Consider the following 15,855-nt stretch of genomic DNA (forward strand, 5'->3'; position numbering starts at 1 on the left):
ACGAAAAGAGCCTGTTCGTTAGGAAGGAGGGGTAACATGGGAGACCTGTGGGCTAAAATGTTGGAAAAGCGGAAGCCATATAATAGCTTTTCAGCACATATATCTTAAACCACTATAGAAATAAGCACCAGCCTCAGCTAGATAATAATCATGCCACACACCAGTATAGTACGATAAATGTATTACAAAATACGCCAGAGGCGTGAACTTTTATCTCCGGGAGGTCTTTAAAGGAGCCGGTGTCCAAATTCGACAATGGGCATAGCACCATCTTTCTTTAGGTGAAATCACATATTTCGAGACTTCGTCGACCGATTTCAACCAAATTTAGTATATGTTGTAATATTCTTCTGACAATGTGAATCCACGGCAAATTCCCATAAAACACGATTTTAAATTGGAGTTTCTGTAGTACAAACGACAGGAAGGAATTAATATAATAAGTTGAAACTTTGCACTTTGTCACTTTATGACCAAAATTTGTTAAAATCGAATCAAAATAGTTCAAGTCCCTGGATGCCGAATTTGTGGATTCCCTATGTCCTATAGTTTACATTTTACCGAAAATATCGGTGGATATGTGTATATATATAATTTAAATTTGGAGAGAATGCTTTCCTGATACTAATAAGTCTGTGTGTCACAAATAGGATAAGCACCCAAATACCTTATATAAAGATTTTCGAACAACCGGGTAAATTTATATCGCATAAATCGGTCAATAAGTGGGTTATCTTAATGAAATTGAGACAGCCGTTTTTCTTAAAAAAGTGCATATTTGTGCTTAAAATTAATAAAATCGGGTGAAAACTTGCCGTAGACCCTATTCGGGAAATACACTGGTAGGATCAGGTGAATTCCTAAAGACCACACTGTTTATAATATCTTTTCGGAACCACGGACATGTATGTATATAACATGAATGTAAATATATTTAACAAAAATAAAAACAATGGTAATATGTGTACATACATAGATAAAACCATTCATTCGTGGATATACATATGTGGAAAAGGGGTTGGCATCACAATCATTTCCGATAAATATGACAAGGTGACAGCTCCACATTTAGCACGAAGTTTGCAGTTGATATCTGTCGCCAGCCAGTTACGTAAGAAGCGAATCAAATTCACGTAAAAAAGTGACATTTCGATCAGATTCAATGTCCCTAATAGATTTCGTGTTTAGCCATTTAATTCAATAAAAATGGCATGTATCCGTGCACTTATAAACATTTCTAACTAATCAGCTCCAAAATACAACAGTTAACCAGTAAGGATGAACAAAACTCCGGCGGGGTGAAACTTTAGCTGCTTTTAATTTGCGAAAATCAATGACTTCCATCAAAGTGGAATCAATGTAATCCAACAAAGTGGCATTCTGTCAGATGTGGGCGAGGCCATACATAATCCAATAATGTCCACTATTCAAAGATACTTAAAATGTTTACTAGTTTTGAACGTCACCTCTACCTTTGTGCGACATTTGGTCGCAACCTAAAAGACATTTTGTCAAAAGCGTTTTCTTGCTGGGTTTCCTATATGTAATGAATTTTTAACCTACTATATTATACTGAAGGTGACCACTATTAAGAACACCTTCCCAAATTATGATATGAATTTGTACCCACGATCCACCGACTAGTAGTCACGCACCCAACCCACACGTTCGGCGGTCGCCAATAAAGTTGGAATAACGTCCAATAGATACATTCCAATAAGTTCCACATCAAATGAACGGCGATTAGAGCAAATCCTCTCAAATCCGCCGGCGGCTAGAACAAAAGTTTTATCAAACAGTCAATAGTCGGGGGAAATTAATAAAGAACGTTTCATAATTGAGGCAAATATGTTTAGCAAGTATTAAATGTAGGAGTGTAGGGTAAATAAAAACGAACTAATATTTACGCAGCTTCTACATAAGTCGACACATGCCTCACTACAAACATGCATATTTGATAAGCTGATGTGCAGCTATGAGAGACAAAGTTCAATTTCGATTTGTAGGCACAAAATTATAATCCTTTAAGTACTAGAAGATGTGATATTGTCACCTCAATACATATTAACTACTGAACAAATAAAAACATAATTAAACGGTTTGCTTATTTGAAATTTATTATTATTATTTGTAATTTATTCGAAAATTAGGTAAAAAATAATAATTTCTGAGAAAACGCCGACTTTTGCTATAATAAACAAAAATTTTGTTTTCCTATGGAAATTCTTAAATTTTTACATTTTAAATTTGTTTATGAAATCCGGATAAGTTAAGGAATTCCGTAACGTTTCTTAATTATCTTTGTCTTTCTATATTCTCATACAAGATGAAGGAGATTATCGTAACGCGTATGTATGTTTCCAAGCTGTTCCAATCTGTATGATTTAAAAAGACAGAACGAGTAAGTTTGATAATTAAGCAATTGTCAGTTGTACTACCCATCAAAATGAACTTTATATACAGATGTACTATACACACATTTCCATCAGCTACAGAAGAGTGTTTGCAGTTCCACAAAGCAACTACCGCCATTATGAAAATATGAGATACTGAAAAGAACAAAAATTTCCTACTAATTATTACTTTTACAAAAACCAAATAAATAATATGAATACCATGAAATATTAAAAATTATGCATTAAGCCATCTTTCTGCCTTACACCACAGGGTGGGTGTACAATGCTTGCTTTTGATTTCGCGAATTCAACAAGCTCCTGGCTGCCAGCTTTGCAAGATAGTGTAACAACCACTGCGCGACCCCAGTTGACCGCTTTGGATTTCGTTAACACGCTCGTGTCGCCTCTGCGGGCATGCAAATTACCTATGGTGAGCGATCGTATTCGCTGCTTTGGCTTTATTGTCGACGCAAACGAATATAAAAGATGTGCAGGACTTGCAACGGCCAACAGTTTACGAAGCGTGTCATAGCGGTGCACATTTAGCAGTTAGCACAAAGTCAGTCTGCCAATATTTTGTATTTATTGAGGATACTAAGTTTGAAGAATTCCTTGAATACGCAACCGGTGAATCCGAAGTGATTATAGGTAAGTTCCAAAGTAGTTTATGTTTCAAACATGCGAAGTGATATAAAGATATGCAAAATAATTGAATTGAAGAAAACGTACTCGTATTAAGAAATTGTAGTCTCGAATGGTTGTAGATTGGAAGACTCTCTGGTTTTTGAGACAGAAGGATACTTGAAAAATCCGAGATAAATATCTAACTGTCAGTTTGGCTATTCAAAATCAATATAATACTTAATATTATATAATACGAGTATTATATAATTATTTCTAAATTTATAAATTAATAATTATATAATTATTTCTTATTTCTATTTTTGAGAAATTTAGTTAATAAAAACCGCAAGGTTTAACACAAAATAACAGGATCAAAATTTCTGAGATTTCTTATACAATATTTTATTCTTTTTTTATGTACGATTTCAGTATTTTTAAAATATAAATATTAAATAAATTTCACCTTTGATACTGGCTTTTCTTTTTACAAACTTTACAGTCATGTCGGCGATGCTACGTTGTGGTTTTCTCCTGCTTATTGCCGTGCTTCTCTTGAGCGCTCACAACACCTCGGCCAACAACTCACGGCCGCCACGCAACAATGACATCAGCAACATGGCCGACGCATTGCGATATTTACAGGACCTGGATGCTTACTATGGCGATCGGGCGCGTGCCAGGTAATGATTAATGCAGTGCGAGTATGCCACGGCGTATGATTAACAAATTGGCTAATGATTTTTCCACGTAGATTCGGCAAACGCGCGCCTTTGGTACAAATTTTACGGCAACATCTCCTCGAAAACCCAGAGCTGGTAAATAATTTGCATAATAATGTTAATAATAAATAATAATAATGTTAATATAAAATGTTGTATTAATACTTAACGATTTTTAAACTATTTTCATTTCCGAACTCTCGTTCGCTTGGCTTGGACAGTTGCAAAACGCCGAGTATAAGTCAGGGGATGAAGTATATTAAATAATTACCTGGAACTCTCTAATTAAAAGCATCGTACAAAGAATCAAAAAACAAATGCCTAACACTAGCAACATCTGTAAACAATATGAGGGGAAAATAACAGCAAACGGATAAAATCATATCGCAACTCTTTAGTAATTTTCTCAAAACTTTTGGAGCAAGTTTTTCTGAATTATATTATATTGTGTATGTATTTTTGAGCATCTGCACGAGTTTTTGTTAAATAAAGTATTTACAATTATTAAATATATGTATATGCACTTTTGAACAAAAGAAACGTAAACGCAATTAGCCATTTCTAAAAGATTGTGGATTGTTACAAGTAGATTTTAAGTTAACTGCTACAGGAAGCTAGAAGAAGTAAAAAAAGCCTCTAACTGCAATCGAACAACGCTAGAACATACAATTATAAAAACTACCGTATCGGGATTGAAAATAAATTAATTCGAAACAGGGCCAGTTCACATTATAAAAAAATATTATTTATGGGTTATTGAGTTTAGAAGACTGCCAAAGTAAAAACATATAAACCTTACATATTAGCTATAAGACATATTTTCTGCTGAATGAATAATAAATGAATGAGTAAAAACATGATTAAATTTAGAGTGGAAATCACCATAAGGTTCCTTAAATACAGGAAAGTTATTGAGTGGTTCGATGTACATCTCGTAGGCATTATTGGTCCATACCATTTTTTAAAGCAGATAATAAATCAAAGTTAATAATAGTGATGAGAGCTATATCCAAGTAACTCGTCGTGTTCTATGCCAGAGGTGAGTGACTGTCGTGAAACCATCATTCGATTAAGTCGGATTTTGAGTGACTGCATTATACTGAGGAAATTACCTGTAAGTAGGTCTCTTAAGTCTATACTTATATTCCAACTATGGCAGAACAGTTACTGGTTGTCAAGAGCATCCATCATTAGTTCAGAGACAGCTTAAGGAAGGCGTATTATTGTTGCTATAGCGGCAGAAAACATTCCTGAAGTAATTTGAAGGAACGCTGTCGGTTTGCCAGTTTCGGGTCGGTTAAAAAATCGTCTCCGTTCCGGTTACGTAGGCCCGACTGTCATGAGAATGGTCAAGGCAGTCGTCTAACTATTTTTGATGTTAGCTTGCAAAAAAAAAAAATTACCCATGATATTTGGACAAAATTTTTGATATTCATTCATTTATTCTTAAACTTAAATATAGAGAAAAAATCATTTATTTCAGCCCGGAATTTTGAAACCAAAATTTCAATTTTTTCAAACCGCGAAGGTTGAAATTCCCCTTTAAACTTGTAGTCTAATATATATATCATGAAATACATATATAGCCGATTTAACTGTGGTATACAACCGTTAGATGAATAAACTCTTATATTTATCTAATATTTTGATGCCGAGATTGATAAACTTTATATTTTTTTCATCGAAATCAACCGAACTCAAGCGCAGCAACTTTACGCCTAATTTTTCCTATTGGGATCTTTGCCTACAATGCTACAATTAAATACAAAATTGACAGTAAAAATGTAATTACCAAATCATATCGACACGATTATCAAAGTAAATAAGTATTTAACGCTGCCGCGCCAAGCATAGGGATTCCAATCGATATGTAGAACTGAATAGTGACGCATGAGAAGCGTTAAGTAGTCTATCACTAACGATACCATTTAATGCCATACTTAGTAACTGAGGCTGCACACAAACAAATAAAACTATATATCGCGTTTCATACAACTGACTTGTCGCTCGCCAGTATTTGTCTACAAATCAAAAACGACGCTTGTTGTTATCAGCGAAAGCTTTCAATTATTTGGTTTGTGATTTCAAAGTAAACCAATTATGAATTCACTTCAAATGCATAAAAACGAATGTCAATCGCAACAAATGAGTGCGATAAAAAAAGGCGAGCGGTGCTGGAGGCGACTCACAAGTGAGTGGCAGTGAAAGTGCCGCCAACCAGGCCGTTATGTGGGGCTGCACGAAAGGATTAGGTTAAACTGAAATTCAACAAGTTAAGCATGGCAATACAATCGAAATTTCATTATAAATGATAATAGCATGCGGTGTAAGTGAACTAGGAGGGTGGCGCACTCCTGCTAATTCCGCATACGCCAAATGATTTCTTTGCCAGCAGCGGGAGTAGTCTTTGGCAGGCTTTCATCAAAACTGCAGATATGCGAAAATTCAATTTGTTTTATGCGTCGGAATTCATAATCCCTTAATAAGCACCAGAAATAATTAGCGTGCAGCAACGTTGTTGATTTATCAATGATGTGTCACACCTTCCACTGTGCGTGGTCGACCACAACAACTACCACTGCCACATTAATAACCAATAGCAGGAAAATTCACTGGAATGGTAATTATTTTTTCTCTGCAAAGCGCACGCCTCCATCGAAACATCAGCGCATTCGTAAACACATTAGCAAAAGTTTAAATTAATTTGTATACTGTCAGTTGTTATCATTATCAATGTTATTATGACAAGTATAATTTATAATATTTATTAGTATGAGTATACGTTTGACGTAGAAGTTCCGTGCAGAAGTCCTCAAAAAAGTGAACGCCAAAATATTATTTCTATTTCTGTACGCATTCGCATGTATTTAGAATTAAAGAAGAAAAAAAGTTTAGTTCGGTTGCACCGAAGCTAGAATACCCTTCACAAATAAACAAAGTTTTCCATACAAAAGCTTGATTCCGATCATACAGTTGGTATAGCAGTTATACAGGGTTTGTCCGGAAAGTAATGGGACTGAGTCGATTTAAAAAAATTTATTGAACCAATCATTACAATTCTTCAAAAACTTTCAAAATAGGCTCCTTCTGCGTCGATACAAGGCAGCCAGCGAGATTTCCAAGCATTGAAGGCGTCACGGAATGCATTCTCCTGAATAGCCTTGAGAGCCGAGGTGCATGCTGCTTGAATCCCTTCTGTCATCTCAAAATGCTTGCCTTTCATCGGCCTTTTCCGGCAAGGAACCAAAAAGTCACACACGAGTCACATTTTCGGTGTTTGTCGAAGTCGCAGGTCTCCCAGTACTGTCTTCATCAGCAACCTCTTTCCGTCCCTACAAAAAGACATGGTGCCATCCAATCACACCACTTCTTGCTAAAGAAACATCTGGGTAAGCCATATCAAACGTCTCTGTTGCAGATTTACCGAGTTTCACACAGAATTTAATCGCGTACCTCTGCTCTAACCAACCCTGTCGCCAATATTTTCATAGGGTCTCTGACGTTTTCTCCTAGTTATTACCAACTTCGTGACAAACTTTATATGCCCTGTTCAGGGTATACAAAACCCAGTTGCACATGCCACCATATGGAAGCGACAAACTTTCTTCATTTCATTATGCAGCCTTGTGGTTTCCTCTGCCTACCATTTCTTTTAATGAAATTCTAAAAAAAAGTTTGACAAAACAACAACACGTTTTAATAAGCGCAACAGGTATGACAACTCTTAACTCCCTGTCTCCATTTCCTATACATTTTTCCTTTTTCACCCCTCAATTATTCAGTTTTCATTTCATACCACAGAAGCCACTTCCGTTGTCCCATTGCTACCACAATTGTTGTTTGTTTTATTTTTGTTGTCTCTTTTTGTCACACGAGTGATCGTATTTCCTCTCGGGCAACGCAGATAATATTTATGGATATAAAAGGAGCAGCAACCAGCGCAGCTTATTAGTAGCCAAAGCGAGTGGCAGCGTTAAACGTTTGATAATTGGTGCGCATTCCGTTAGAAGTCATTACGTCCTAGTAAGTTGAATTAAGATATATTTGGTGCTCGTGATATTAAACTGGTGACTGGTATATTAGATTTTTCGAAAAGTCTTTGCTTTGCAAAATTGTTTCAAATATTGATTTTGATACTTTTTATGTGAATATTAGTTGTTCTTGCAGATGCTTTACACAAAAAAATACCAAAACTGCGTTTTTATTTAGAATAAATCAAAAATATATAAATTTTCAACTCCAATACACAGTTAGGCCAAAAAAAATTGAAATGTGACCTGGTCGAAAATTACTGTTATTTTGTGAAAGTAAAATTTTTTGATTTTCTTAATGCCGTTATCGCAATATTTTCTGGTTAGCATTCATCTGCTTGATTAGTTCTGGTTAACTTAACCAAGACTCCTTCTTTCGGTGATAAACCTTAACTAACCGATGGCTGCTAACCATTGACATTGAGAAAACGGTCTTAAGTGTTCAGTTTAACTTTATGAAGTTTTTCGAAAAACTAATTGAACATACTATATAGTACCTTTTCGTGCCCTATTTCACGAATAATTTGTCCGAAATTCTTGTTGAAAGCAGAATGTTTCGCATAACTTCGATTCCCTGCTCTTTGCACTGCCTTCTTGAATCTAATATTTCTAGTTGGCATTGTTACCAGGATAACTTTTTACAGCTAGTGAAACTTCATTCGAAATTACACGTTACAACTATTTCTCTTACTTTCCAGCAATGTCCTCAGTTCTACGCTTCGCTGTGATTGTGATTGTCGCCTTAGCACTGCTGACAGCACACACCGCAACAGCCAACAACTCCCGTCCGCCACGCAACAATGACATCAGCAACATGGCCGACGCACTCAAATATTTGCAGGACCTCGACACATATTATGGAGATCGAGCACGAGCCAGGTAACCGCACTTAAAGCTCGGAGAAAATATTTCGCTAATGCTGTTTTTTTGTTTGAAACAGGTTCGGTAAACGCGCGCCGTTATTATGGTTTTTGCGCCAACATTTACTCGAAAATCCCGACGTGGTACGTGATTCAGTCAAAACGGGCTAGCTTGCATTGATTTTCTCAATATGTCAACTTCCTATTGTAGGTTCGAGCCATTGAAAATCCTGCCGCTGACGAACCTTTTTAAGGCCAACACTAACGCATATATAGTCACATATTTAAACGGCATTGAACATATGGATTCTGAGTACCCATGCAAAGGATTCCGTGATGATTATTTTAAAAACACTGCATCAGAAATTAGACTTAAAACTATTTAAAATGCAATATGTGACCCATAATGGAGACTAGTTTCCGTCAAATTAATGAGTTTTTGTACAGTATTAATAAAATTGCAAGTTTCAAGTATTGCCTGCTTAAAATACGTTTAATTTTTATTTACATTTTTATGAACTATTTTCGTTCATGTATAAATATATAAAACTGTATATGTAAATATCTATACTCGTATATGTAAAAAAAGCTCTTGGATGATAAAGCTTATAACCAATGTTAAAATATTATAAATGTCACAAGAAAATAAAGGCAAATTGTGTAAAACCACAGCAAAAAGAGCAAAATGCACTCAAAATTTCGTTATGGTTCATTCGTAGGCAAGCTCGTAAAACATAACTTCAGCTTGGAATCCGCTTTATATAGGTAGGAAGTGCACTAAAAAGCCGCAGACTAAAAAAAAAAACAAAAGAACATTTACAAAAAAATATAAATATAAAATATATTAAATTCTTACTTAAAATCGACGCCGTGAGGATGGCAAAAGTGGTGTTACAATAGGGCTCCAGCATAACGCCTATCAAATTGGAAGCGACTATCACGCCCAGGCGACCCATCGCCAAACCAATGCTAACCGCTTTGCCCCTAAACGAAAACGTATCAAAGAATTAATTTTTAGCGAGCAAATTAACATTTCATTATTTCAATATTCACCTCAACTGCGTTGGCACCAAATCCACCATAGCGCCGCACATAATTGATATGGATAATCCCGGCATCAATATATACAAGCAGAACAGCACCAGTACAACTTGAGTATTGGTAACGAAGTGCAACAGAATGCCACTCAGCGTGCCAATGGCCAATGCGGCTAATAAGACATTTTTGCGGCCCAAAGGATTCAACAGCGCACCCTGTATGGCGAAACCCACAAGGAAGGCGCAGCCCACAATCATATTGTCTATGTAAGTCTTCGTCGTAATACTGTCATCGCAGATCTGAATGCAAAACGCAGCACATTTAACAAATATTAATTTTCAATTAAAAAAATTTGCAAAAGCCTCACAGATTTGGATATTAAAAATATATTTTTAATATTCTTATATGTATTTTATTTTCAATAAAAAATTCTAAATGGTCTTTAGATCAACATGTTTCTTAAAAATGCCATTTAAAGCAAATGAAGCTTTCATAATGAAAACTTGTTTATTTGACAAGATATATTCACGAGAACTGGCATGGATTATTGTCTAAGGACAGCGCCCAAATTTCCGAAGACATGTACTCGTATGTAGATGCCACACAAACTGATCGATCAGAATCAAGATAAAGATATAAAGATCTTTTTCAATTTTTGATAATTTTAGACTGACTATGTTTAAATTTATCTTGCCATGGATTATTTGAGATTATGGTTTATAAACTCGATTTGCTAATCATTTATATTGGTGGTGTCGTCTCTTTTCAATATTTTTACAATTAGTTGAATTATTAAAAGGTAATTCACACAGAACATATCACAACTTTTCTGGTTTTCCGACCACTAACTAGATTTTAATCCGCTTAAATAAAGTTAGGGTTAAAACCACAAATATTATACAACACTGAGAAACTTGTGGTTCCAATTATTCTAAAAATGAAATGTCGTTTGATAGGCTTAGGTAAGAAACCGAGATATTTACTTACCTCCATATCAACGGAGGTTACATTAAGGCGTTGTTTTTCGAATGAAGCTTCTAGAATATCACACACTAACGAACTGTTGCCGGCATTATCACCCGACGAGCGATTCACAATTTCCGGATACCAAATTTGCATGCCCGCCGATGTGAGAAACATGCCGAACACCGAAACAATGCTCAATAAGAAATTGACACAATGCGGTTTGTGAAAGAGCGGCACTGTCGCTCTCCAAATATTCACAAGGACTCCACAAATACCACCAGCACTTCGCAAATTGTCGTCCCCGATCTGTTCCGGTTTTAATTTGAAATCGGCATCATTGCCAAAAACGCTTGCTATAGAAAGACCACGATTAAATTTACAGATCCACTCCAGCGCAGCGAGGGCCTCGAATTCCTTATCCTGCGCCAACAGTAACTTTGGACTCTCCGGAAAGGGATACAGCATTACGGCACCAATCAAGCCAGGTATGAGATTCAGCAGAATGATCAAACGCCATGGCCGAAATATGAAACTATCACTTATGTGAAGTGACCAATCGGCGGAAAGAACAAGCCAACAGGTCGCTGAAATTAAAAATTTTAAGGTTAAGTGTAAATAATAGATGATGGTGTATATATTCTTTATGACAGAGAGAGTTAATGAATGGAAATTTGTAATCAATAGTGTTGTAGTAAAAGAAAAAAGACGCCATTGACATATCGAGCTGTCCTCATTTAAACCACCACCCTTCTACAAACCCTACTAATAGTAGTTTTACAAATTTGCATAAATTAGTCAAAGTGATATTAATCATTAAAACAATTCCAACTAATTTTTTGCGAAAACCTGCTTAAATAATAACAACGCATTAAATATTATATTTAAATATAAATTATATTAATTCGATTTCAAGCATATGTTAATATAATACAAGTATGTGTAATATGTATGTAAATACTCACCAGGCATGTAGATTGCAGCGATGCTCACGAACATTGTGGAATAGTTAATTACTACAGCGCGATGTTTGTCAGTGTTGAACTCGCTGAGGTATGCATAAATGGCAGCGGAGACGCCACCTAAGCTGTAAATAAAAACGTATCGTCATTTAAAGTGGACAAAATGAATGAAAATCCGCCTATACATGCCTTATGCCCATGAATAAATTGACTATGTTGAAGACCCATATGTTTGTAATGAACATGGAGACAAACTGGAGCAGATTTGTGACGACAATGCCGTAGAAGAGCACCGAACGTCGTCCGAAAGCATCACTGGCATAACCCCAGAAGTATGTAGATAGAAAAATGCCCGTTACGCACGCCGCCATCATTATACCCTTATCCGCTTGACTCATGTCGAACTCGCACTGTGACGCTATGGCCATGATGCCCACCGAAGTTTGCGTGGCCATAGAGCAGAGCGTCAAAAGGCCGGAGATGAGCAGTAGTAGCCATTGTGCCTTGCCGAAACCTAACGAAGTGAGTGTTATGAAATAGTTTAATTTTATTTCGGCTAATTGTTGCAAGTATATTAAAGTACTGATGAGGTGTAAATAAAAATAAAAGAGTTGATTATTCTCTTGAAACTTGCATTATACATACAGCATACATATGTAAATATACTTGTATCTCAGTAAATGAGTTTAGATTACAACTTCAGTTGGATTTATTCAATATGCATGTGTAAAAAATTAAATTTTATAATTTAATGCAAATCTTTAGCTGTTTGAAATATGTAAAAGGACCGTATTTCATTGTTATAAAATACAGTTATGTAAAGGGTGATCCATTTCGAGGTTCCCTAATTTTTTTATGATTCAAATTTAATGGGGAATGTTTATTATCATTCGAAAGAACATTCTTTGCCATTTCTTGTTTGAAGATTATCTCTTTCAAATGTTGGCCGCGGCTACGTCTCAGATGGTACCATGCGTTGAGTCCAATTTTCCATGACTCGTTCAAGCATTTCTACTGGTAACTGGCGAATGACACGGGTGATGTTTTACTCCAAGGCCTGAATTGAAGCGGGATTGTCCACATAGACTTTAAACTTTACATATCCCAACAGGAAAAAGTCTAACGATATGATATCACACGATCTCTCTGGCCATTCGACGGGCCCAAAACGTGAAATTATCTGCTCCCTGAAGTGTTCTCTCAATAAATCCATTTACTGGTGCGATGAGTGGGAAGTGGTCTTGTTGATGCCAGATGTTGCAGAGATCATGAACAAAAATTTGGATCGAAAATTCTGCTTGAAACTTTCCACGAACTAATAGAGAAAAGCGATATCGTTTGGGAAGGGCGAGGGGCTTCAGTTTTTGCATAAGCTGTATTTTGTACGCTGTCAATTTACAATCTCGATATAAATCTCCACGGCTTTCGCGTACACTCGCGATGGCTGCTATATTTTTTCACTGTGTGCTGCACGTGGTAATTCGGTCGAATATGATCTAAAAATGAATGCAGGGACTCAAGATGGATGAATGCGAATAGTACGCTGGGTGGGCGGATTACGTCGATCATAAGTTGAGCGAAGCGCGTGAAACACATTGAACGATTAGTAAACATTATTTAAGCGCAAATCTAACCATGATGAAAATCCAAACAATATTGAACAAAAATAACATGCCAGCTTTACACGACTCACGAGTGATTTGCCTTAAAAAAGCTTTGAAAAAAAGTACTTCTACTTGAATCACCCGTTATTTTCTACACGGCATGAAAAAGGTATCCGCGTCCACTTAACCCACCAAACTCGAATGTTTTCACCATCTTGCAGCAAATATCGAACGAAATTATAACTTAACAAACATTTGAAATTGTAGGAAGCTGTGAAGGAGTGATTTAGAGAATCTTCTTTAAGGCAAAGAAAGTGTAGAAATACTCTCTTTAACCAAAATCAACGAGTATTACAAAAATTATGAATTATGAATCAGAATAAATTTCAAAACTTTTTTTTATATAACACAAATAAAATATAATATTACCCAAAAACGAAAGATTACATATGGATATAGAGAGTAAATCTCCACTTTTCAAACGAGGATATTCTTTTTTACTCTGAACACTTTGGGAGCTTAATGAAGACAGTCTAAATATACTAATATACTTATGTACACATTCCAAACAATACACAATTTTCATTTTTCGTTAATTTCTTTTAAGAATCAACCATATTAATCTGAAAGGTATATGCCTCACACTCCTCTAACACAGAACCATCAAAAAATATGTAAAAAATAAATTAAGATTCTTGAAAAACGAATTGAAATTAAGTATTTTCAAAAAATATTAAATCACAGTGCATGGAAAAATCCGATAATTCTCTTATGATTCGTGAAGCATTGATATAACTTCAGTTCAACAGGTTATGTATATTAGCGATTGCGTATCACATGAATTCAGTACAGTTTTTCATAATTAACAGTTAGTTCCATAATTTTAATATAATTTTATATCACTTTTTATCACCTATTTATTGCTTAAACACAAAAGTTACCAGTGTTAAATTGAGTATTATAACTCCATTGAAAAGTTGTAATATAAAAAAATTTACACATTTAGTTTGGACGCTGCTCAATCACACTTTTACTTTCAAAAACTAGTTTCAACTTTGGATATTGTAATTATAATTTTCATATTTTTTCTCGAAGACATTAATAGCGAGTTGACATGGATAACGCCTTTACCATTTATTTCCAAATAAAATTTTCAACTTTTAATTCTTAGAACCTGTGAACTGTTTCAATTTTCATTCGTTTTTAATGGAAAGACATAAAATTTTCAAAAAAAAAAACTCGTATTTCTAACGAATTTTGCACTTTGCCTGTTAATCTTGGCACAGAAATATGACAACTCTGCACATACCAATGCGTGCCAGCACATATTCATAGTCGAATTCGTTAAACGCGCCGACGCCCGCCAGCGCAGCTCGGTTAGCCGCCTCTGAAATGCCTACTCCGATAGGTTGGCGGCCTTCGTTCTTGCTATCCGAGAATTGCATTTTGCGCGAATTGATAAAATTACTTGGAAATTGCCACGATCCAGTCTGGCCACGGCCAGAGCTCAATTACTACTGAAATCCACTGTCGCCAGCAGCACTCCTTCGTTGAATGATTTTTACACGCTTATTGTGATTTGCATTGGCTACCGCAATCGTGAATTTATTTTTAATTATTTACAATACAAGTTTTCATCTAAGTTATGAATTTAGAACTAGACACTAGCTATCAAGCGCCACCGTTAATGCTGCTTTTGAATTGAGATTTCAATAAGCTTTGCAACATTAAGTATGAGGAAAGCGTGAGCGTGTGTTTTTATGAGTATTTCCATTCTGAATGTTATCTCAATTGATTGTTTATAAACAAAAGCTCAATTATTCATATGATCTGTCAGACACCAACGTACAAACGTACACACAAACAGGTTGTATAGTATGTTGTTAAACATTATGCTCGTTGGTTGATGTGGTAAGCCATCTACATATGTACATATGTAGCAGTTCTGACTAATAATCCGGTTTTGCTTAACGGTTGAGATTTTATAAAATTTGCATGGGAGGTCACCTGTTCACTTATGTATGTGTGTGCCATTAATTCTAACGATTTCATTAATATATTTTTTCTCACAAGCTTTTTATTTACGTCTGGTTTTTTGGCTGCGTTCCGAAGGTTGTTGGAGGCTCACTTATGACGTATTCGTGCAGTGACTCCTAATTTAACGAGAATCCCAGCTACAGTGTGGCAAATTGTGCAGATTTTAGATACAATTAAATGACGTAAGAATTATCATATATTATTTCGTATCGTCTGTTGATTTTCATTAGATAAGTGAAAGGTGATGTTTACAAAATAGCTAAAATATTTATCATTAAACAGGCACTAGAAGTGTGTTACACCAGTATAACCGGTACGTACTCTAGGTGTGTCACCAGGTGACAGTCTCAAAACAAGGCGGGAAAATGTAGTCTATAAATTATATTAAAATGTTATTGGTATATTTAAATACTACTATAAGCTAGATATAGTAAAACTTTGTTCATAATTTTAAAACTCCTAATTTATTTCTCAAAATCTATGTCGACCCCATCAAAGTAGTCTCCCTTGACCACAATACACTTGTGCCAACCTCCAATCTTCGAAACAGTTGTTGAAGGCAGAATAGCCTTCCATACGCATAGCGGATCACCTTTAATGCTTTCAATTGACTCAAAATGG

At 35.6% G+C, this 15,855-nt stretch overlaps 3 protein-coding genes across 3 annotated transcripts; 2 read left to right on the forward strand and 1 right to left on the reverse strand.

Moving 5' to 3' along the window:
* The first annotated feature begins 2,888 nt into the window (after nt 1-2,888).
* Nucleotides 2,889-4,253, forward strand: LOC105226724 (neuropeptide F). Its single transcript, XM_011205735.4, has 4 exons — nt 2,889-3,044; nt 3,520-3,700; nt 3,772-3,835; nt 3,961-4,253. The coding sequence occupies exons 2-4, from the start codon at nt 3,522-3,524 to the stop codon at nt 4,000-4,002; spliced, it is 285 nt and encodes a 94-aa protein (XP_011204037.2). The 5' UTR covers nt 2,889-3,044; nt 3,520-3,521; the 3' UTR covers nt 4,003-4,253.
* A 3,408-nt stretch (nt 4,254-7,661) lies between these two features.
* Nucleotides 7,662-9,121, forward strand: LOC105226725 (neuropeptide F). The gene is made up of 4 exons (XM_011205736.4): nt 7,662-7,762; nt 8,469-8,649; nt 8,711-8,774; nt 8,842-9,121. Exons 2-4 carry the CDS (start codon nt 8,471-8,473, stop codon nt 8,881-8,883), a joined length of 285 nt encoding a protein of 94 aa, XP_011204038.1. The 5' UTR covers nt 7,662-7,762; nt 8,469-8,470; the 3' UTR covers nt 8,884-9,121.
* Nucleotides 9,103-14,829, reverse strand: LOC105226799 (synaptic vesicle glycoprotein 2A). The gene is made up of 7 exons (XM_049447841.1): nt 14,507-14,829; nt 11,783-12,107; nt 11,597-11,718; nt 10,656-11,218; nt 9,684-9,967; nt 9,487-9,614; nt 9,103-9,422 (listed from the first exon to the last, which is right to left on the reverse strand). The coding sequence occupies exons 1-7, from the start codon at nt 14,640-14,642 to the stop codon at nt 9,388-9,390; spliced, it is 1,593 nt and encodes a 530-aa protein (XP_049303798.1). The 5' UTR covers nt 14,643-14,829; the 3' UTR covers nt 9,103-9,387.
* Nucleotides 14,830-15,855: the final 1,026 nt, after the last annotated feature.

This window comes from Bactrocera dorsalis, chromosome 2, assembly GCF_023373825.1.
Source record: "Bactrocera dorsalis isolate Fly_Bdor chromosome 2, ASM2337382v1, whole genome shotgun sequence".
NCBI classification, from domain to species: domain Eukaryota; kingdom Metazoa; phylum Arthropoda; class Insecta; order Diptera; family Tephritidae; genus Bactrocera; species Bactrocera dorsalis.